This window comes from Bufo gargarizans, chromosome 4 (genome assembly GCF_014858855.1).
Source record: "Bufo gargarizans isolate SCDJY-AF-19 chromosome 4, ASM1485885v1, whole genome shotgun sequence".
NCBI lineage: Eukaryota > Metazoa > Chordata > Amphibia > Anura > Bufonidae > Bufo > Bufo gargarizans.
The window spans coordinates 390,036,244-390,060,156 of NC_058083.1; the positions used below are offsets into that span (position 1 = coordinate 390,036,244).

The 23,913-nt window shown below is 44.5% G+C and overlaps 1 protein-coding gene across 1 annotated transcript in view; it reads left to right on the forward strand.

The window, feature by feature from the left end:
* Positions 1-23,913, forward strand: part of LOC122934381 (interferon-induced, double-stranded RNA-activated protein kinase-like) — a 71,982-nt gene that overhangs the window by 19,434 nt on the left and 28,635 nt on the right. The window contains exons 7-11 of the mRNA XM_044289799.1: positions 10,844-10,919; positions 14,541-14,644; positions 18,557-18,692; positions 19,279-19,334; positions 22,565-22,637. Of these exons, the coding sequence (XP_044145734.1) occupies positions 10,844-10,919; positions 14,541-14,644; positions 18,557-18,692; positions 19,279-19,334; positions 22,565-22,637 (445 nt within the window). The remainder of the gene's footprint in view (positions 1-10,843; positions 10,920-14,540; positions 14,645-18,556; positions 18,693-19,278; positions 19,335-22,564; positions 22,638-23,913) is intronic.

Below are 23,913 nucleotides of genomic sequence, written 5' to 3' on the forward strand. Positions count from 1 at the left end.
CAGGAGCCGCACATCTACAAAATGTACAAGTTTATTTAGGAAACAGACACAGCATAAAAAAAGTTTAAAATCGTTGTATACAACAAATCCGGGCCATGTAAGCCGTGTATCGGCGCATGCCCATCCGAATCACCACAATTTCATGTATGAACCCCCACATCCATCAACATATCAAAATATAAAGTGCATGAGATCCATCAACAATGAATAAGAGTTAATAAATACTTATCATGGTATTGGCATGATGGGGGGTGTCTGTGGCGATCAGAAAGAAAGCCCCACGCGTATCGCCAGGCTTGCTGGCTTCCTCAGGAGTGCACTCCTGAGGAAGCCAGCAAGCCTGGCGATACGCGTGGGGCTTTCTTTCTGATCGCCACAGACACCCCCCATCATGCCAATACCATGATAAGTATTTATTAACTCTTATTCATTGTTGATGGATCTCATGCACTTTATATTTTGATATGTTGATGGATGTGGGGGTTCATACATGAAATTGTGGTGATTCGGATGGGCATGCGCCGATACACGGCTTACATGGCCCGGATTTGTTGTATACAACGATTTTAAACTTTTTTTATGCTGTGTCTGTTTCCTAAATAAACTTGTACATTTTGTAGATGTGCGGCTCCTGTTTCGGTATTCTTTCCTCTCTTTTGCTACATTGTGCTTTATATACCGAGGGCCGGCACTCTTTTCCTTGATTTTTTGATGTGCCCCTATTTTTCTTAGATTGCATGGACATGGCAGCAGAGAACATGGGCATGTGATGAATCGGGTTCGTGGACCAATATGACCGCAATTCATGCTTTTTTGTCAGGCCCATGTTGAGGAGGAGGCCCAGAAAAGTTTTAAGTTCGGAAACTTGGACTGGTTTCCACCGGAAAGGCTGGGCATAAAAGCTTCCCGGGTTAGCGGTGATAAATTGTGTGGCATACCTGTTTGTTTCGGCCACAACTATGTCTAAAAGCTCCGCAGTCAAGAACAGCTCAAAAAATCCCAGGGCCGAACCGATCTGAGCCGTCTCAACCCGAACTCCAGACTGGGCAGTGAAAGGGAAAACTACAGGTGCGGCTGAAGTTGGGGACTGCCAATCAGGGTTTGCCAGCACCTCTGGGATTCTAGGGGCTCTACGGGCACGTCTTTGCGGTGGCTGCGACGGGGTCACTACTGCACGTGCCACCGTACCAGCTTCAACTGCCCTTCTGGTGCTCGCTACTTCACCAGGTTGTACGGCAGTGCTGGTACTAGGTCCAGGGAGGGCTGGGCTGCTGGTGTATGCCTCACCACGTAATCCGACAGCACCAGCCCCACTCTGCTGCTCTTGAAGCGGATCCTGTGCAACCTGCGGTCTAGCGACACGGGGCCGGGTACGCCTGGTGGTATCAGGGACCTCAGCCTCCTCGTCCGAACTTTGGGTCAGAGAGCCACTGCTTTCTACAGGTTCGTATTCTGACCCGCTGGATTCATCAGATGAGGGTTCCCACTCCTCATCCGACTGGGTCAGAAGCCTGTAGGCCTCTTCAGAGGAATACCCCCTGTTAGACATGTGGGCAACTAAATTTAGGGGTATTCCCTGAGACTACCCAAGAAAAAAAAAAGCAAGCCTGTCTTACAAAGGGGAGGCTAGCGAAGTACCGGAGGCCGCTGCGGTTGATAAAAAATATCAAAACTGATTTTTTTATCGCCGCAGTGCGTGTAAAGTGAATGTGCAGTGATCAAAAAAAAAATTTTTTTTTGTCACTGCGGTGGGGCGGGTGTGGGCGAACGCACGTGTGGGCGACCGATCAGGCCTGATCGGGCAAACACTGCGTTTTGGGTGGAGGGCAAACTAAAGTGACACTAATACAATTATAGATCTGACCGTGATCAGTTTTGATCACTTCCAGATACTATAAAAGTACAAATGCTGATTAGCGATACGCTAATCAGCGAATAACGGACTGCGGTGCGGTGGGCTGGGCGCTAACTAATCGCTAACTACCTAACCAAGGGACCTAAACTATACCTAAAACCTAACGGTCAATAACAGTGAAAAATAAAAGTGACAGTTTGCACTGATCACTTTTTTCTTTTCACTTGTGATTGACAGGGGTGATCAAAGGGGTGATCAAAGGGTTAATTGGGGTTCAGGGGGGTGATCAGGGGCTATAGTGTAGTGTTGGTGTACTCACTGTGAAGCCTGCTCCTCTGCTGGATCCAACCGACGAAAAGAACCAGCAGAGGAGCAGGCCAGCCATATAACAGATCATATTTACAAATATGATCTGCTATCTAGCACTTTGATTGGATTTTTTAAAAATCAGCAACCTGCCAGCCACGATCATTGGCTGGCAGGTTGCTGACGAAATACTGCTGTGCGAAATGCCGGCGCGAACTGCGCATGCGCGCGCGCATATTCGCGTCATCTCGCGTCTCGCGAGATGACGCGTATATGCGTGACTGTGCGCAGCGCTGCCACCTCCGGAACGCACATGTGCGTTAGGCGGTCCGGAGGTGGTTAAAGGGGTTCTCCAGGAATAAAAAAATAAAAATACCTAAATATTATTTTAGAATAAATATATTCACAAATACCTTTCATTACTTAGAATGACTTGTTTTGTCTAGGGAGCAAACATTAGGAGAAATAAAATGGCTGCTGTCCTATCAGTACACAAAAAACCTGTCCACACAGGAGGACAAGTTACTTCACCACAATGAGCCATAGTGCTGCCTCCTCTCTGCTCGTCAGGAATCATGATCCTGAATACAGGTGAACCTCTGTGGGAATGGAGATGATGAGGAGACATGAGAGGAGAATGAGGTGTGGCTAATGAGCAGCAGCTCTTGTTTACAGTCTCCATTACCACAGCCCCACATTACCACAGTCTGTCCTCTCCGTCCTCTCTGTACTTCATGTCTCCTCATGAACTATATTCCCCAGAGATTCAGCTAAAGTTCTTATCATCTGTATTCAGCATCATAATCCCTGACAAGTAGAGAGGAGGAGGCAGCTCTTTATCTTAGTGTTGTAAAGTAACTTGTACTCATGTGTGATCAGGACAGGTTTCATGTGAACCAATGGGACAGCGGCCATTTTGTTTCCCCTGATGATTGTTCCCCAGACAAAACGAACCATTATAAATAATGAAAAGTATTTGGGGATATATTTATAATAGTATTGGCAGAATGGGGTGGCTCTACTAATCAATGGGGATGGGATGGTGCTCTATATCTCAGTGTGAACTCCACACACCAAAAAATTAATACAAAAATATACTTTAGGAAGATATGGCATTTTCATTTACTTAATTCCCGGAGAACCCCTTAAAGCTGACCGTGTAGCCCTAGCCTAAAGCTGACCTACAGCAGTGAAGAAAAATGGCTGCGTTGTTATGGAAACCTGGTGTAAATCTGTGTGTATGTGGAGACTAAGGGCCTGCAAGCTTCTATTGGCTGATAAGGGTCATGTGACCAGCCTTCTATTAGCTAACGCATTTTTTGGGAATATCTCACGCAGGGATGTCCTTTTGAACAGCTCACTCTCAGAAGCAGCACTGTGCTGTCTGAGCGTGAGCTGGAGGGAGAAAGTCACCATCCCTCCCACCCCTGCAGCTGACAGAAGTTACATGGTATGGGGGGGTTAGCTCTTCTCCGGGGGTCATTCTCATAGATACGGCTTCAGGACACCAGGTTTCAGGTCCAAACAGTGCATTTATTGTGCCACACCAGCAAAAACAAAACAATAAACACTCACCCGTCCAGGCTCTAACTAAACACAAAATTCCTGACTCACCTTAAGTCACTGTTCACACCCTGTGATCACATGCGGCTTTTTCAACCAATGTCCCACAGCCTCCTGGCTGTACAGGGCACAGTACGCCCACTGTCTCCAATCCAGTGTCTCTTGTGGGGGATTGGGGCTCGATAGTCCGCCTGTCTATGGCCCTGCGACCCTCCCAGGTGTCGCTTTGTCACCCAACTCCAGGCTATCTCCCAGCCTTGTGGTCCCTCAGCCTTGCCCAGCTGAGACCACACAGACAGAGCCTCCAGGCCTCTGTCCACAGGTAACACACTCCCCCCTTGCTGACACCCTGGGAGGTGCTTTATGCCAGGCTGAGTACCTCCAGCTGGTCTCACCTGTGGTGGAATAGGGGTGTGCACCGCACTATCCACCCGTTCCATGCCTCTAACCTGTGTGAGACCTGTCACTGTCTCACAATGGTTACATAGTTAATACGGTTGAAAAAAGACATACTGTACGTCCATCAAGTTAAATCAAGGGATAGGTGGGGATGCGAATCCCAAAAGGAATTGAGACTCATATTTCTACACGTTTTCATAAGCATTAATGTTTTTTACTTTTAAGAATTCGTCTAAACCCTTTTTGAAACTGTCTACTGTTCCTGCTGTGACCACGTCCTGAGGAAGTCTATTCCACAGCTTCAGAGTTCTTACAGTAAAAAAGCTTTGACGATTCTGGAGACTGAACTTTTTCCTCTCCAATCGGAGGCAGTGCCCCTTTGTCTTTTGAGCGCATTTTACATGGAACAGCTTTTCACCGTATTTTTTTGTATGGCTCATTTATATATTTGTATAGCTTTGTAAAGTGGTAATATTACATCCCTGCCCCGCGAGTCCATGCCTCGTTTAATGCATGACAATATCTTGGTGGTCATAGAAGCTGCTGATTGACATTGTATGCTGTAATTTTATCTACCATCCACAAGGACACCCAAATCCTTCTCTATAAGTGACTCTCCCAGTGCTACATCACCTAGGACATGTGAAGCACAAAGATTATTACTACCAAGATGCATAACTTTACATTTGAACCTCATTTTCCAAGTTGATGCCCAATCACTCAGAGTGTCAGCTTGTAGTTTATGGACATCTTCCATAGACTGTACAGTTCTACAGCTTAGTGTCATCTGCAAAAATAGATATGGTGCTATTAATCCTGTCCTCAATATCATTAATAAATAAAAACAATAAAGGGCCCAGCACTGAACCTTGGGGTACACCACTTATAACCCCGGACCATTCTGAATAGGAATCATTGACCACAACTCTCTGGACACGGTCCTTCAGCCAGTTTTAAATCCAATTACAAACTATACTTTCCAAGCCTATAGACCTTACTTTACCTATTAAGCGTCTATGGAGGGCAGTATAAAAAGCCTTTGCAAAATCCAGAAACACTACATCCACAGCCGCCCCTCTGTCCAGGATGCTAATCACCTCCTCATAAAAACAAATCAGGTTCGTCTGACAACTTCTGTCCTTGGTAAACCCATGCTGGTTATCACTTATAATTTTATTTATGGTCACATACTCCTGTATATAGTCCCTTAAGAGTCCTTCAAGCATCTTTAAAAATTATAAACAGGGGCACAGCAATGACTGAACTGAGCTCTTTAAGCACTCTTGGGTGTAATCCATCTGGCCCCCACTAAATGCCCGCTGTCCCCTTCTATAACCCACTCTCTATCTACACTATCTACCCCCTTATTAGTATGACCTCCCCCTTCCAGATCCTAGTTTAAAAAGCTCCTCTAGCCATCTAACATTTCTTTCCCCTAGGGCAGTTGCACCCTCCCCATTAGGGCTCATGCACATGACCGTTGTTGTTTTGAAACGTCCCTGATGAAGCATTAGTGAAATGCGAGTCGGGACGCAGGAGGAGACGGCTTTTTGGTATGGTAACACATTTGTACATTAATTGCTTGGGCTGCCTTAGTAAGTACATGTGAGTTGAGTTCATACACTTGCACTTTATTTAGGTATCAACATTATATCATGTAGTGTGTTGTATACCTTGGCTTATTAATCGTCCAGCTATATGTTTGTATTTTATCATTAGTCTATACCTCCTGCTAGGGCATTATTAGCCTTGTTTATGCTTGTACCACCAACCATTTTAATACTGTGATTATTTTGTTATGTATTAATAAAGACTGATTGTAGTGCTTTGTACTCGGATTTTCCTTTTTCGGTGTGATAACTGTAAATATGGTCCAAGAGAAGTTAAATAGGGTAAATGTGAACAAGGCCCCGGGTCCAGATGGATTACACCCAAGAGTGCTTAAAGAGCTCAGTTCAGTTATTGCTGTGCCCCTGTTTATAATTTTTGAAGAGTCTCTAGGTACTGGTACAGTGCCAAGTGATTGGCGCAAGGCAAATGTGGTGTCCATATTCAAAAAAGGATCAAGGTCCTCCACAGGTAATTATAGACCAGTTAGTTTAACTTCTGTTTTGGGAAAAATGTTTGAAGGACTCTTAAGGGACTATATACAGGAGTATGTGTCTGTAACTAATATTATAAGTGATAACCAGCATGGGTTTACGAAGGACAGTAGTTGTCAGACGAACCTGATTAGTTTTTATGAGGAGGTGAGTAGCAGCCTGGACAGAGGGGCGGCTGCGGATGTAGTGTTTCTGGATTTTGGAAAGGCTTTTGATACTGTCACTCATAGACGCTTAATAGGTAAAGTAAGGTCTATAGGCTTGGAAAGTATATTTTGTAATTGGATTGAATACTGGCTGAAGGACCATGTCTAGAGAGTTGTGGTCAATGATTCCTATTCAGAATGGTCCCAGGTTATAAGTGCTGGGCCCTTTATTATTATTTAATTTATTTATTAAAGATATTGAGGACAGGATTAATAGCACCATTTCTATTTTTGCAGATGACACTAAGCTGTGTAGAACTGTACGGTCTATGGAAGATATCCATATACTACAAGCTGACTTGAACACTCTGAGTGATTGGGCATCAACTTGACAAATGAGGTTCAATGTGGACAAATGTAAAGTTATGCATCTTGGCAGTAAAATGTCTGTGCTTAAGATGTCCTAGGGGATGTAACATTGGGAGAGTCTCTTATAGAGAAGGATTTGGGTGTCCATGCAGTTGGTAGATTAAATAACAGCATGCAATGTCAATCAGCTGCTTTTAAGGCCACCAGGATATTGTCATGCATTAAACGAGGCATGGACCCCCGGGGCAGTGATGTAATACTACCACTTTACAAAGCGCTGGTGCGGCCTCATTTGGAATATGCAGTTCAGTTCTGGACACCAGTCCATAGAAAGGATGCACTGCAGCTGGAAAAAGTACAGAGGAGAGCGACCTAACTGACAAGGGGCATGGAGGGTCTTAGTTATGAAGAAAGATTAAAATAATTGAATTTATTTAGTCTTGAGAAGAGACGTCTAAGGGGGACATGATTAACCTATACAAATATATAAATGGGCCATACAAAAAATACTGTGAAAAGCTGTTCCATGTAAAATGCGCTCAAAAGACAAGAGGGCACTGCCTCCAAATGGAGAGAAAAAAGTTCAGTCTACGGAAGCTTCAAAGCTTCTTTACTGTAAGAACTGTGAAGCTGTGGAACAGACTTCCTCAGGACGTGGTCACAGCAGGAACAGTGGACAGTTTCAAAAAGGGTTTAGACAAATTCTTAAAAGTAAAAAACATTAATGCCTATGAAAACGTGTAGAAATCTGAGTCTCAATTCCTTTTGGGATTCGCATCCCCACCTATGCCTTGGTTGAACCTGATGGACGTATGTCTTTTTTTCAACTGTATTAGGGTACTTTCACACTTGCAGCAGACGCAAATGGATGGCATTTGTCAGACGGATCTGGATGCGGATCCGTCTGACAAATGCATTGAAAGACCGGATCCGTCTCTCAGGTGTCATCTGGAAAAACAGATCCGGTATTTATTTTTTGGGCATTTTTAAAGGTCTGCGCATGCGCAGACCGGAAAGCCGGATCTGTTTTGCCGGAACACTTAATGGCACTAATACACTTCAATGTAAATTAATGTCGGATCCGGCATTCCGGCAAGTGTTCAGTGTTTTTGGCCGGAGAGAAAACTGCAGCATGCCACGGTATTTTCTCCATCCAAAAAACGAAAACGTAAGAGGGACTGAACTGATGCATCCTGAATGGAATTCTCTCCATTCAGAATGCATTAGGATAAAACTGATCTGTTTTTTTTCCAGTATTGAGCGCCTGTAACGAAACTCAATACCAGAAAACAAAAACACTAGTGTGAAAGTACCCTTAACTATGTATTTATGTACCCTCGAAAGGCCCTTCAAGGCACGCGTACATTGCACAGGACACACATGGAGCGGAGCACATGTTTAAATGGGGATGAACAGTAAAGTAGGAAAACAGTAAACATGAGTTAGATTTAGACCCTGTCTGCTGTAGTTGGAGGACTAGCTAGAATCAAGCCAACAACACACAAGGAAATTCTATCAAACCTTAGTTTCTTGCTCCTTGTCTTAAACTCCAGTTCTTTAAACTCCACTTAATCAGCAGCCACTTGGTACAGCAAGCTTAATGTGGAGCAGTTGATTTTTACCTTCATTTTTTAAATCCCTGTTGGCTGTGGAGAGGGAGGGGGCGTGGGTTGTTATGAAAACCTGGTATAAAACTGTGTGTATGTGGAGACTAAGGACCTGTGAGCTTCTATTGGCTGATAAGAGACATGTGACCATGTGTATGGCAGTTGGGATATGAAGTTGGAATATGAAGAGAAAGATCTGCAGGCTTCTATTGACTAATGTAGGTCATGTAGGTCTTTGCATTTTTGGGAAATTTCTCAGAAACGGTACATGCTAGAGGGCTGAGACCCGGTATAAAACCTTCCCAGATACCTGATGTACCTGTGTGCCAAATTCCTTGATTGTAAATGCGACAGTGCTGATTCATTTAGCGGACATACATACAGACACACACATACAGATACTCAGCTTTATATATTAGATGCAGCAGTGTCTCGGGCCTAGATAACATTTCCATGCATGCTGGAAACCCTTTATGGACCTATTTACATTATGTTTTTGGTGTTGTTTTGGCATATGCATCGAACAAGTTCTCATAGCATATACCAAATTTATCCACAGATCCCCATTCGCTGGATGAATGCCAAAAGGGTTTCCTTCCCCATTTACTGTGGTAGTATACATTGATATTCCTTTTTCTTAAAAGGGTTGTCCGGGTTTAGAGCTGAACCCTGGACATACCCATATTTTCACCCAGGCAGCCCCCTGATGCTAGCATCGGAGCATCTCATGCTCCGATGTGCTCCCTTGCCCTGCGCTAGATCGTGCAGGGCACGGGCTCTTTTGTTGACAACAACACACTGCCGGATGGAAACTTCCGCCCGGCAGTGTGCTCGGTGATGTCACCGGCTCTGATGGGCGTACTTTAGCGCCCCCCTAGGTGTTTTACTGGCTAGGGCAGTGCTAAAGCCCGCCCATGAGTGCCGGTGACATCACCGGGCTTCCTGGCTTCGCCATGGAGAGCCCGGTTCGTCACCAGAACTCCTGAAAATGCCTTTGCCTGCGTAATTTAGCGCAGGGCATAGGAGAGCATCAGGAGCATGAACTGCTCCGATTCTCAAGTCAGGGGGGCTGCCTGGGTGAAAATGGAGGTATGTCTGGGTTCACAACCCCTTTAACTGTTCCATATAGAGACATTCTGTAAAAAATTAATAATACATTGCAGTGTATGATTTTTTAAACATGGGAACTTATGGGTGACATTACGCTACTGTATGCCGATATCCTCCCAAGCAGGGGCGTAGCTATAGGGGGTGCAGAGGTAGCAGTCACTACCGGGCCCAGGAGCCTGAGGGGCCCAAAGACCCTTGTGCCACAAAAGACACTGGCATTAAAGAAAGTGCATGCTGGTCATTTTACACCTCTGCCTGCAGGGAAGGGGTTAGGTCAAGAATTTGGCATGAGGGGGTGCCCTTTCAATGTTTGCCTCAGGCAGCAGGAAGGCTTCATGCTCCCCTGCCCCTTTTCCACAAGCACTAAGGGAAGGGGGGCCCAAGCTGAACTCTTGCACTAGGGCCCATGAGCTTTTAGCTACGCCCCTGCTCCCAAGGTATGCCTCCAATGTTCTGTGCAGAGTGTGACCCTAAGGGCTCTTTCACACGAGCAGATGCCATGCGGGTAATTTGCTGCGTGAAAGAGTGCCAAACCCTGCTCCAGACAGCAGAGACACGGAGCATTAACATGATTGATAATGCTCCGTGCCTCTCTGTGACCTTTTTACTACAAAATCACGGTGAGATACAATTGTCCCTGTGATTTTGTAGTAAAAAGATCACAGAGAGGCACAGAGCATTATCAATCATGTTAATGCTCCGTGTCTCTGCTGTCCGGAGCAGGGCTTGGCTCTCTTTCAAGCAACGGATTACCCGCATGGCATCTGCTCATGTGAAAGAGCCATAAGTGTTGCGACTCCTTCGCTGATTTCTCCTGCACATGACCACCTTCTATGCCAGGAACAACAAGCCCCATTCACCTCTATCATGTACTAAACACTCCCTAACTCCTCCTGTCTGCTCTGAGTTATGGTTCTAGCGGTCTCTTGGTCGGGAGGAAGAATTGGGGAGTGTTCAGAAAGCTTGGGGCACTGCACATAAAGATATCACCTATTGAACATTTGCAACCACAGCGCCAGGGGGATTAAAACCTGTTTTCCTCAGTCACAAAAATACCTTGACCTGTCACAAGGTATGTTTAAACTTCTTTACACTCAATACTCCTAATACTGTCAAGGGTCAAAACTGCTGATAAAAGCCCTTTAATTGACAAGGTCTTAATGAGAGTTGTAAAGACATAACACTTTGCATTAGTAACTGCACAAGATTGGAAAATCAAAACATGTCCACCAGTTGTGACAGGTAGTGCAACACAGCCCCTTCATTCCAATGTAGATGAACTGCAATACCAGACACAACGCATGGACAGATGTGGTGTTATTTATGTACGAAAGCAGCCACGTACTTCCATCGCTTTAATAATATGTATTAATATTTCATTTTTAGCGTCGGTGGTGACATCAGTGGTAACAGAGGGTTTTCGCAAAATGGAGTCTCCGATTCAGCATCTGCAAATTTTGAGGTATTTAACTGAAGAAAAGTGCCTGTATTTTAATTGGTATCAATCCCCACCGTTCTATCCTACCTTTTAATTCTATTTCTATCCCATCATTTATATATTCCCCCAACGGCCATCCTTATACATTGGAACCTTAACAGGGACGATGTGCTTCTGACCCAAGTGTCTGATCTCCCCCCCCCCGGCTACCGATCGGGTGATCGCAAGACTTGCGATCATGACAAGCTCCTGAATATGTATGTATCGCGCTTCTTGCAGACGCACATAAGCGTCCCTGTTCCCATGGCCACTAGCCATGTGATCGTAGGGGGGTTGCGATCACATGACTTTCCTACTTCGCAGAGCTATAGTGCAGTTGAGCGCATGCGCCAGCGCTCCTACAGCAGGAAAGTTCTCTGCCGGCCCGCCCCCACCATGTGATCGCAGAGAGGCGGTCATGTAACCCTCTCTTTCGGTCTGTGTCTATTTCTCATCAGTTTAATATATTTTTTAAACGAGCCCTGAAACGCGTTGTTTTATGTATACATGGTATCTATAAAAAATAAAGAAGACTTGATCTTCAAAGACCTGCTTCACCAGTGATTTTGCGCCTGACCAGAACCTCCTTTCCTAATAATGTGTATTTATCACACACTTCCTTGCATTCTAAGATGTACAGGAAACAAATGATAATGTTTCATTGTGAAGGTGTCCATATCCATTAACCCCTAAGTGCAAAACGGATCAATTTTCTAAATATCATTTTGCTGCTGTAGATTCTGTGTAAAGCTGGAGCCGGAGTTCTGGCAGCAGCACAGCAAACATGCCGAGAGGCGGCCAGAATAAAACTACAACATGTCGTAGTTTTATTCCAGTCGCCTCTCAGCATGTTTGCCGTGCTACCGCCGGAACTACGGCCCGCCCCCATTATAGTCAATGGGGCCGGAGCGGACCTCCGACGGCACGCGTGCACTAGCGGCAGCACGGATCTGGCAGGCTGTTCAGGCTGCTCCGCTGTGGACTTTTGTCCTTCACATACCTGGCTGTTCTGATGCTTCTAACATAAATTCAACAGGACACTTGCTCACCTATATTCGTTACTAACATAGTAGTGGATGGAGAGAGCTCTGCATAAGGGGCAGCCTCTTCACTCAAATTGGCTATGGCACCAGGCAGGATAAGCAGTTGGGAGACTTATATTTTGGAGATCTATGCAGGTCCCAGAGGTGGGAACTCATATACAACTGGGCTCTTTATAGATATTTTATACTGAATATTTCATTCTTGCAATAGGCGCCCTTTATTTGAAAGCAGATTTTATATTAGCCAATTATACATTGTTGTTCTGTCCTAAAAACATATAGTATTGTTTTAACGTGAATTCAATGATTTGAGAATGAATACGTTTATGCAGGCTAAGTGAATAAATATATTTACTAAGTGTGATTAAATATAGGATAACACATAAAAATCTCATACAGAATAATAAAAAGTAAATAAACATCACTAGGCTAAATATGGAAAATGGGGTAGGGATCCATTCGGCCATGCTATATAACACATGGCTCTCTACCATGTTAGAACACATAACCGACACCCCAGGGTATACAGGAGATGGGGCAAATTAATGCTTACATCCTACCAAGTATGAAGTTTCAAGTGGAGTCCTCCCTAATCTATGTGCGTAACTAGAGTTATACACCTCGGCCCTGCTCCTGGTGTGTACTAGGCATGTCCTGAGATATGTCTCTGAGGTCACTACTCAGGAATGTACACCCTTATCAGCACAATGGAGTATGAGTACTATATTTCAATGCATTACAAGGAATATCCTTACACAGAATACTAAAAGTAATATAAAAGAGACAAAATTAAAGGGGACAGAACCAATCAGTACTTAACAATGCCCTTACAATACAGGTATTTAGGAAGGTTCCTGTTAGTTTATATTTGTCTACTGCATGTAACAAATTATTATTATTTTTTATTATTAAAGCGCCATTCATTCCCTGGCGCTGTACATATGATAAGGGGTGCACATACAAAATACAGATAATTGCACTAATCATAAACGAGACGAGTTACAAACTGGTACAGAAGGAGAGAGGGCCCTGCCCGTGAGGGCTTACAATCTACATGGTATGGGAGAAGGACACAGTAGGTGCAGGTGAAGTTGGTCATGGCGGTATAGAGGCAGCACGGTCACTGGTTGTAGGCTTGTCTGAAGAGATGGGTTTTCAGGTTTCTTTTGAAGGATTCCACTGTAGGTGAGAGTCTGATATGTTGGGGTAGTGAGTTCCAGAGTATGGGGGATGCACGGGAGAAATCTTGGAGTCGATTGTGGGAAGAGGCAATAAGAGGAGAGAAGAGAAGGAGGTCTTGAAGGAGAGTGCGTGTGGGCATGTATCGGGAAAGTAGCTCAGAGATGTAGGGAGGGGACAGGTTATGGACGGCCTTGTATGTATTTGTTAGTACTTTGAAGTTAATTCGTTGGGCAATGGGGACCCAGTGAAGGGATTGGCAGAGGGGAGAGGCAGAGGAGTAATAGGGTGAGAGGTGGATTAGTCGGGCAGCAGAGTTGAGGATAGATTGGAGGGGTGCGAGAGTGCTAGATGGAAGGCCGCAGAGGAGAATGTTGCAGTAGTCTAGACGGGAGATGATGAGGGCATGTACAAGCATTTTCGCAGATTCAAAGTTAAGGAAAGCATGGATGCGGGAGATGTTTTTAAGTTAGAGGCGGCAGAGGGTGGAAAGGGTTTGGATGTGTGGTCAGAAGGAAAGGGCAGAATCCAAGGTCACTCCAAAGCAGCGGACTTGGTTGACCAGGGTGAGTGTGCAGCCATTGATCGTGATAGATAGCTCTGTTGGGGGGTTTGAACAAGATGGGGGAAAGATTATGAATTCTGTCTTATCCGTGTTAAGTTTTAGAAAGCGAGAGGAGAAGAAGGATTATATAGAAGATAGACATTGTGGGATTCTTGATAGTAAGGTGGTAAAGTCTGGACCAGAGAGGTAGATTTGTGTGTCGTCAGCGTAGGAGTGATACTGAACGCCATGGGACTCTATGAGCTGTCCCAGGCCAAAAGTGTAGATAGAAAAGAGCAGGGGTCCTAGGACAGAGCCTTGCGGGACATCAACAGAGAGGGAATGAGACGAGGAGGTGGTGCGATAGTGGGAGACGCTAAACGTCTGGTCTGTGAGGTATGATGTGATCCAGGAGAGGGCGAGGTCAGTGAGGCCAAGAGATGAGAGAGTTTGGAACAGAAGGGAGTGGTCAACAGTGTTGAAGGCAGAGGACAGGTCAAGGAGAAGGAGGACAGAGTATTGTTTCTTGGTTTTAGCTGTCAGTAGGTCATTGGTGACTTTGGTAAGGGCAGTCTCAGTCGAGTGGTTGGGTCGGAAGCTAGATTGTAGGCAGTCAAAGAGGGAGCAGGAGGAGAGGTGAGAGGACAGTTCAGAATGGACATGTTGTTCAAGTAGCTTTGAGGCATACGGAAGAAGTGATATGGGGTGATAACTGGACAAAGAAGATGGGTCAAGTGAAGGCTTTTTGAGGATGGGTCTAATGGTAGCAAATCCATGAAAGGGGGAATCTGGCATTGAAAACAGATTATAATTTAGACGTTGCTATGTTTTTATTAACAGAATCATCAGGACTTTGTCGCATTACTCAATCATTTGTGCCAGAAGCAAAAATGGACTCTTGACTTTGGGGATGGTAAACGAACTGGACCACCTCACAATCCTCAGTAAGTGAAGTAATTAATGATGATAATTATGATGAAGGAAAACTGAAACATCTTTGGTGATGGAAGCTGCAGCTCTGCTTGTTCAGATAGGCTGCTGTGCATATGAACCAGCAGAACACATAATTACCAGGAAGGCAGTGCATGTAATGATGGTTTCCATTACAGCAAGTGCAGAATTATTACAAACAACTAGTAATTATTGGTGAGAAGGAGGGGTTGCAACACACATACTAATGGATGCCATGTCGGCCAACGCTTGTGTGGCCAGCAGCTGTTCCTCCTGACAGCTTTGGTGGTGATGCTTGGTATTCTCAGCCAGTCTTTAATGGGGAGAAGGGAATAAACCGCTGCCAAACAACTCTGGCGACAGCTTATCTCTCTTAGGCTACTTTCACACTGGCGTTTCTAGGTCCGCTTTTTAGATCCGTTTCAGGGCTCTCACAAGCGGCCCAAAACAGATCAGTTAAGCCCCATTGCATTCTGAATGGATAAGGATCCGTTCAGAATACATCAATGTGGCTTCCTTTTAGGTTTCCGTTGCGGTTTTTAGATGGTCACTAAAATGCAGCTTGCAGGGTTTTGATGACTGTCTGACTATGCGGAGCCTAACGGATCCGTCTTGACTTACCATGTATCTTATTTTTCACTCTATAAGACGCATAAAGTGGGGGAGAAATAGCAGTGCGTCTTATGGGGCGAATGCTGCGACCGTCGGGTGTATGGCTGAGAGGGAGGAGGGGCTGGGGGCCGGCATCTGGTTCTGTAATGGCAGCGGGGCCCGGTGCAGTCACTGTATTCTACTACACCGGGTCCTGCTCACTGTAGTATAATCATATTTAAGTTGTGGGTATTGTTAAAGTATTCAAATCATCTTAAATCCAGCGCTTGTACTACTTACTACTAACTTTTTGGCAGGCAGGAGGCCCACTTTATGAATGAAGCAGGCGGCGCAGGTGCATGACATAGTGAGCTACGCTGCGAGCGTCCGCCTGCCCACCTGGCCTCCTGACTGCCAAGAAGTTAGTAGTAAGTAGTACAAGCGCTGGATTTAAGATGATTTGAATACTTTAACAATACCCACAAGTTAGATATGATTATACTACAGTGAGCGGGGCCCGGTGTAGTAGAATACAGTGACTGCACCGGGCCCCACTGCCATTACAGAAACAGATGCCGGCCCCCATTCACTACACAGGGACACTGTTATGGGGGATCTGAGGATGACACATTACATAAGATGCTATTGTGTCATCCACAGATGCCCCCATAACAGTGCAATCCACAGATGCCCCCACAATGATCCCCCATACCAGTGCCATCCACATATGCCCCCATAACAGTGTCATCCACAGATGCCCCCATAACAGTGCCATCCACAGATGCCCCATAACAGTGCCATCCACAGATGCCCCCATACCAGTGCCATCCACATATGCCCTCATAACAGTGCCATCCACAAATGCCCCCATAACAGTGCCATCCACAGATGCCCCCATAACAGTGCCATCCACAGATGCCACCATAACAGTGCCATCCACAGATGCCACCATAACAGTGCCATCCACAGATGCCTCCATAACAGTGCCATCCACAGATGCCACCATAACAGTGCCATCCACAGATGCCCCCATAACAGTGCCATCCACTGACCACCATTAGTTCAAAACCCACCAAAAGCACACCTTTTAGTTCAAAATATATTTTTTCTTATTTTCCTCCTCAAAAACCTAGGTGCATCTTATGGGCCAGTGCGTCTTATAGGGCCAAAAATACGGTAAGTCAATGGGGACGGATTCGATTTTCACTGACACAATATGGTGCAATTGAAAACGGATCCGTCCCCCATTGACTTTTAATGTAAGTAAAGACAGACTTAGACTTTCTTTGAATGAATAATGCAAACGGATCCTTTATGAACGAATACAAGCGTTTGCATTATTGGTGCGGATCCGTCTGTGCAGATACAAGATGGATCCGCACCAAACGCGAGTATAAAAGTAGCCTTAAAGGGTTATCCCATAATCAATGTAAAAAATTAAAATCAGACATATAGTACATGACAATCTATTTCTAACAAACCTAGAACCAGCCCTGTACCCTGTATCACATGTATCCAGAGATAGCCCCATTCATTGCTCCAATTGCTCTGCAAGATTTATGTCAAGCTGGCAGCTGAAGGGGAGTGTCCTTTCTGCTGCAGCTCTCTCTATCACAGCTCAGGAGGCAGTTGAAGGATGAAACTGAGCATGTGCGGCCATCTCAGTGAGTCGAACAAAGAAATAAAAACAGCAGGTGGCGCTATACAGATATAACTAAGGGCTCTTTCACACCTGCGTTCTTTTCTTCCGGCATAGAGTTCCGTCGTCGGGGCTCTATGCCGGAAGAATCCTGATCAGTTTTATCCTAATGCATTCTGAATGGAGAGAAATCTGTTCAGGATGCATCAGGATGTCTTCAGTTCCGGACCGGAACGTTTTTTGGCCGGAGAAAATACCGCAGCATGCTGCGCTTTTTGCTCCGGCCAAAAATCCTGAAGACTTACCGCAAGGCCGGATCCGTAATTAATGCCCATTGAAAGGCATTAATCCGGATCCGGCCTTAAGCTAAACGTCGTTTCGGCGCATTGCGTTTAGATTTTTTAGAGTGGTTACCATGGCTGCCAGGACTGCTAAAGTCCTGGCAGCCATGGTAAAGTGTAGCGGGGAGCGGGGGAGCAGTATACTTACCGTCCGTGCGGCTCCCGGGGCGCTTCAGAGTGACGTCAGGGCGCCCCAAGCGCATGGATCACGTGATCGCATGGCATGTCATCCATGCGCATGGGGCGCTCTGACGTCATTCTGGAGCGCCCCGGGAGCCGCGCGGACGGTAAGTATACTGCTCCCCCGCTCCCCACTACTACTATGGCACCCAGGACTTTAATAGCGTCCTGGCTGCCATAGTAACACTGAAAGCATTTTGAAGACGGATCTGTCTTCAAATGCTTTCAGTACACTTGGGTTTTTCCTGGATCCGGCGTGTAATTCCGGCAAATGGAGTACACGCCGGATCCGGACAACGAAAGTGTGAAAGAGGCCTAAGCCGCTATAATACATTTTTAATTACATGCAATTATGGAAGTATTCAGATCCAGGTGCTGGTTTGAAAACTGAATAGAAATTTTTTGTGGGACAACCCCTTTAATCAAATAAAAAAAATTACAACCCATGTTCTTCAGGCAGAGAGCAAGGTTTGTTTCTTTGTTAAATTGACAGAATCACACAAACAGATTTCATATGATTTGGAAGTCTTCCAGTTTGTAATTTCCGTCCCAGAAGAGATCATTTTTCTAACTGAGCAGATCCTGACTTGATACCAAAATAACAAACTGAATAAGTCACTGATTTGCTCCAAAATATCTAGAGATATGCGGTATGTGTGCTATGAATTTTTTTTTAGCAGACCCATTGACTTCAATGGGTCTGTGGTCCGCATTTTGCAGACATATTCTATCTTTTTGCAGAAAGAACATATAGATACGGAAAGCACACGGATGACCCGTGTTCTTTCCCCATCTGTACAGCCATTCCACAAAAATATAGAACACGTCCTATACTTTGCTGCATAATGCAGACCACAGACCTATTGAAGTCAATAGGTCTGCAAAAATGCGAATGCAACACGGACAGTATCCATAGTCTGCAGATCAGGGTCTGGGTTCTGTATTCTATGCAGTCTGCAGATAAAGTTAATCCTGAAGACAACGCTGTTGATAGACTTCTTTCACCCAGGGCACTAGCCCTGTACCTATATGTGCTTTCCATGGAGAAGTGACTTTTTGGCACCCCACTGGCGATGCCCTAGTTATGCCCCTGCCTAAAGGTAACAATCTAAAGTGACTGATTTTCTTTTTTTTCTGTCAATGTGAATATGCAGAGTTTCCTGCGCGGTGAAGATTGGAACTAGAAGCTTTCCAGAAAGTAGTATGAAAAAGACAAAGAAACTGGCAAAAAAGGAAGCCGCATTTCTTGCACTACAAAAACTCAAAAACGAGTTTCCACATGATATTCCGGTATGATTTGATTCTTTATGTATGCTGAGCATTCTGATGCATTACCTATATAACCATACAAAGACATTGCAAACAGGGGCGGACTGGGAGCTTCAAGTGGCCCTGAAAAAAAACCCTAAAAGAGGCCCTATGTTGTAGGCGGGTCCAAATTGAAAGACAAGCAACACAAGTAGGCAGTGACAACAGTCTTGGGGTCTGGGATCCAGTTGAATTCAGGAGGGCACCTGTGGCCACCAGCCAGGCACATAAGTACCTGATGCTCCTAGCAATAATTACTTCTGAGAGAATCAGATTGTTAGGTATCCAGCTGATGGCCATAAGGAGGGCCCGGCCAGCCCCCAGGGCATCGACCCACTGGGAATTTTCAATTGTCAATCATCACCTGATTGTAAAGATGTTGGTTTGATCTTTTTATTGATTTTCCAGGTCTGCTTGTTAATGGGGTTGTCCAACAGGAAATGAAAAATTAGTGACTGCTAGGTTACGGTTTATTAAAAAAAATTAAAAAACACCATGCATCGGCCCTGGAGTGGTGTGGGGATTTAATAGATAAATACAATTATTTCTCTTATATTTTTTCCTGCAGAACTTGCCAGACGTTTTCATAGATGATTCAGTTACTGGACCACCTCCTGCCTTGAGGTAAGAACTTTTTGAGCAACTTTGACAAGGGGCAAATTGTGATGGCTAGATGACTGGATCACCAAAATGGTAGCTCACGTGGGGTATTCCAAGTATGCAGTGGCTCGTTGATGCACACAGGGATCGAAGACTAGCCCGTTGGCTCTTACTCCACACAATAGAGACTGTTTAACAAATTTCTGAAAAAGTCAATGCTCAGAAACATGTCAGAGCACACACAGTGAATCTGCATGGGGCTGTGTAGGCACAGACCAGTCAGAATGCCCATGTTGAGAACAGGCCCATGGAGTAATGGAAGGCATGACTTTTTCTGATGAATCATGTTTTCTTTTACATCATGTGGACAGCCAGGTATGTATGGCTTACTTAGGGAAGAGATGGCACCAGGATGTACTATAGGTAGACGGCAAGGCGGCAGAGGCAGTGTGATGCTTTGGGCAATGTTTTGCTGAGAAACCTTGGGTCTTGCCGTTCATGTGGATTTTACTTTGAAACATACTACCTACTTAAACATTGTTACAGACTGAGAACATTCCTTTATGACAATGGTATGCAGTGGCCTGTTTCAGCAGCTCTGCCACACTGCCAAAAGTGTTCATGAATGGTTTGAAGAACAAAGAGGTCAAGGTGATCACATGGCCTCCAGAATCACCAGATCTCAATCTTTTTGAACATCTGTGGAATTTGCTGGAAAAACAAATCAGACCATAGAGATCATATCCTGCAACTTACAGAACTTAAAAGATCTGCTGCTATTGTCTTGGTCCCAGATACCGCAGGACACCTTCAGAGGTCTTACGGAGTCCATGTCTTGAATGGTCAGAGCTGTTGAGGAAGCACAAGGGGGACCTACACAAAATTAGACAAGTAGTTTTAATGCTGTGGCTGATCAGTGCAGGGCAGGAGGGGGAAACTTAACACAATGAACACATCACAGTGAAACATAGGGATGCCTGAAAAAAAGACACCTCCTAGTACCAGAAAGTGCTCGAAACCTGGCACAACCACAAGGTGGGTACATGGTAGCGTTTGCTGCACATCCACAAAAACAATTGGACAGCACCAATGAATAAATATAGAATGAGGTCTATGTATGATATAAAACATTTTGAGCTACAGTGGCCTGCTATGCGACCTTTACTAATCTTTTTGAAACTTAGTTGACATATTGTGTAATGACTTTGGGCAGCCATTATCCTTCTCCCAAAGAAGATCTTCCTGTCACTCATTAGTTTAGTCAAGTCACCATATAAATACAGGGTGAGGCAAAAGTCTGGACACACCCTTTTAACTAGTGTAATTTGTAGAAAATTGATTTCCAATATGTGAAAATATTTCATTGGGAGGGAGGCTGCATTATTTGGTGGTGGTAACATTTTCTGCTGCCATTTTGAAATCTCCCATATTGAATTCTACTCAGGTTTTTGGCTTACCTGATAACATGGCTTACCTGATAACAAATGAAAAATCTTACTCTGCTATGTGGAAGTATCACGTGTGGTTCTTCAGCGTATTCACTAAGACTGGATTAAACATTACGGTAACTCATGTCCATTTGGCAAAACATCATGTAAGCACTTTAGGAAGCTTTGACCTCACTTAACTAAGGTCCCAATTACACAACAGTATTTTTGGTCTGTATCTGATCTGCATTGTTTGCGGATAGGATGCGGACCCATTCATTTCAATGGATATGCCAAAAATGTGGACAGCACACAGTGTGCTGTCCACATCTGTATGTCTATCCCGTAGCCCCGCAAAAATAGATTGAACATGTCCTATACTTGTCCGCTTTGCAGACAAGGATAAGCATTATTACGATGGGTCTGCAAAAAAAATAATAGATGCGACACGGATGTCACACGGACATCATCCGTATTTTTTTCAGACTCCAAAATACATACGGTTGTGGGAATCCACCATAATAAGCAGGTAAATATAGGTGAAAACTGATACTTCCAATGCATTTCTGAGTAACTTCTAGTGAAGACTGATATATCACATGACTGCCTTCCCATTGGAAAAACCTGAGCTGAATTAAATATGGCGGATTTCAAAATGGTGGCCGAAAATGTTTCCTCCACCAAATAATGCAGCCTCCCTGCCAATTAATACTTTCACACATTGGAAGTCAATTTTCTACAGATTACACCAGTTAACAGGGGATGTCCGGCCTTTTGACTCACCCTGTACAATGAGGCAGATTTACTATTGAAAATATGCCAGTTTTTGGGGCAATTTGTGCTAAAAAAATAAAATCGGGTGCACATGAGTTTTAGACACTTTAAGACACTTTTTACACCTTTATTAGTGGAAAGAGGGTGTGGCTTCATGGGAACAGGGGCATGGCCTAAAGGTGACATTGTGCAACAAAAATCTGCCACTGGACACCAGATATGGATTAACATCTACATTACTCTAGAGACCACCAGGGATGCTGACAGTCTTTCCTTAACTACTCTAAAACCATTGGGGATCTAACTATTAACAAGTCTAAGAATCAGTAGTAATTTATACAAAATAATTGGATATAGAGGGTCAAAAGAAATCTATGGAAGGCTGGGTTCCCACGTTCAGTTTTTTTTTTTTTTCTTCAGTTTTTTAAGCCAAAGCCAGGAACTCCTCATAAAGGGAGAGCACATACAAAGATCCTCTCTTTTTTTAATCCACTCATAGAAAAAAACTGAATGTGTTCATGATTGTGATCATAAATGATTGTGATCATACCTGTGTGTGATCCATTGCTGGTGCACCAATCAAGGAATTGGTGCATCTATTGAACAATATATCATTGATGTCCTCTGTGGTCCCTGTAATTTTGTTCTTTACTCAATATCCCAGTATATTATCCTTTTTGAACCTTGTCGCACTCTGTTATTCTTGCTTGGAGTACGGTTCCCACCCGAATTGTCAGTAAAGCAGCGCTCATCTCAACAGCAGCATTCTGTACTGCGCTTGACCCTATTCCTTTTTTTTACTAGCGGTATTAGTCTGAAGAAGTCCATAAGGCCGAAACGTGACACTCAAATCCGCAGTAACCTCAAAACAATAAAATAACCATCTTACTACATTTTATGCTGGAGTCTTTGCTTTACTATCCCAGTATATTAGGAACATTTTTTGAGGACATTTTACTTATTTTACTGATGATACATACACTGTGCACTGTGTCTATATAGATTGCTATACAGCTTTTGAGGCTAATGCTATTCGTATGAATTCTCTTACAGTCCTGTCAACAATGGTTTTATTCAGCCATCGTCAGAAAGCGGACTGCATAGCGGCCAACCCCCTACTTCTGAGGTAATACACTTTACTGGCCACACATTTCATATTTCCAGTGATTTCTATGTTACAGTATATCTACAGCATCTGAGCATCACAAGCCCAAAAGGGAGTCACCTGAAGCTGCATTGGAGGCCTAGGAGTCGAGGGGGCCTGGCACCAGACACTTCAGATCATCTACTTTGTTATTGGGCAGAGAGTTTATGAATTGCTCTGCCTGATCTTTTAGACAACTGATCATCTAAATCACAGCTGCATGATGCAGCTCTTACCACATCCTCCTGCTATGATTTCTGGGCTCAACAGGAAGAAGCTAATGGTGATCCCTATTAAAACATAACTTTTAATCAATACAAATTAATAAAGGCCCCTCAAAATATAACAGATCAAATAAAGAAGAAAAAAATATTAAAGTGCTCAATGGTGCAAGGCGGTGAAAGGCGGCACCTAAAAATAACCAGTGGCCCTACCATGCCATGGGAGTCTTCCGGGCTTAATGGATATACAGCTGATAATATAAACCTGAAAAAAACAAGGCAGGTAGCGGACAGGAAGAGAGATGGGCTCTAGATCCCTAGATAGCCCTAAGGTACGGGTGCTATGCTGGCCCTAACGTCCTAGCCACGGAGCACCCGTCCTAAAAAGAACGACCCTATTCGGAACCTTGCCCTCAAGCTACTTGGCCCTAAAGTGCCCTAGTGCAGCTAGTCCCTACTTGCATGTTTCAATTTACTCTCATCAGGGGAAACATTACAGAAACTGGATAGAAACAAAAAACAAATCCAAAAGGGCATAAGTTAAGTATGGTCTGACTTCACAATGCACATACAGATAAGTGCTGGTAAATAGGATGACAAAAAATGCCTCAACGATAAACAGGGCAATTTCAGTGGAAGTGGCAGCCCGAGATATAGGCTCCACTAGTGTACTGGGCCTGCGCAAGTACTGCAAGATGGGGGGCACTTACAGTAGTAAGGGGAAGCCTTGTGATGAAGAGCTCCTCCGATCCGGTAGGTCTAGACACGTTCCGAGGCAGTGGGATAGCCTGCCTAGAGGCGACAGCCCGCCTGGATCAGTGGTAACCAATTGAAGAAAAATGTCAAGACACGAAATATCACCAGGTGGCAGAATTTTGCTTTTGTGCTTCAAAGAGGTGAAGGGTCCTTCACCCTCCCCCCGGCTATCCATCTCAGACAGGCTATTTAACAGTCTAACATCATCGAGTAGGTCAAGGGGAATTCCTAAGTCACGACATTGGCGCTTATCCGTGTTCATAAAGAACTTACGCCATCTG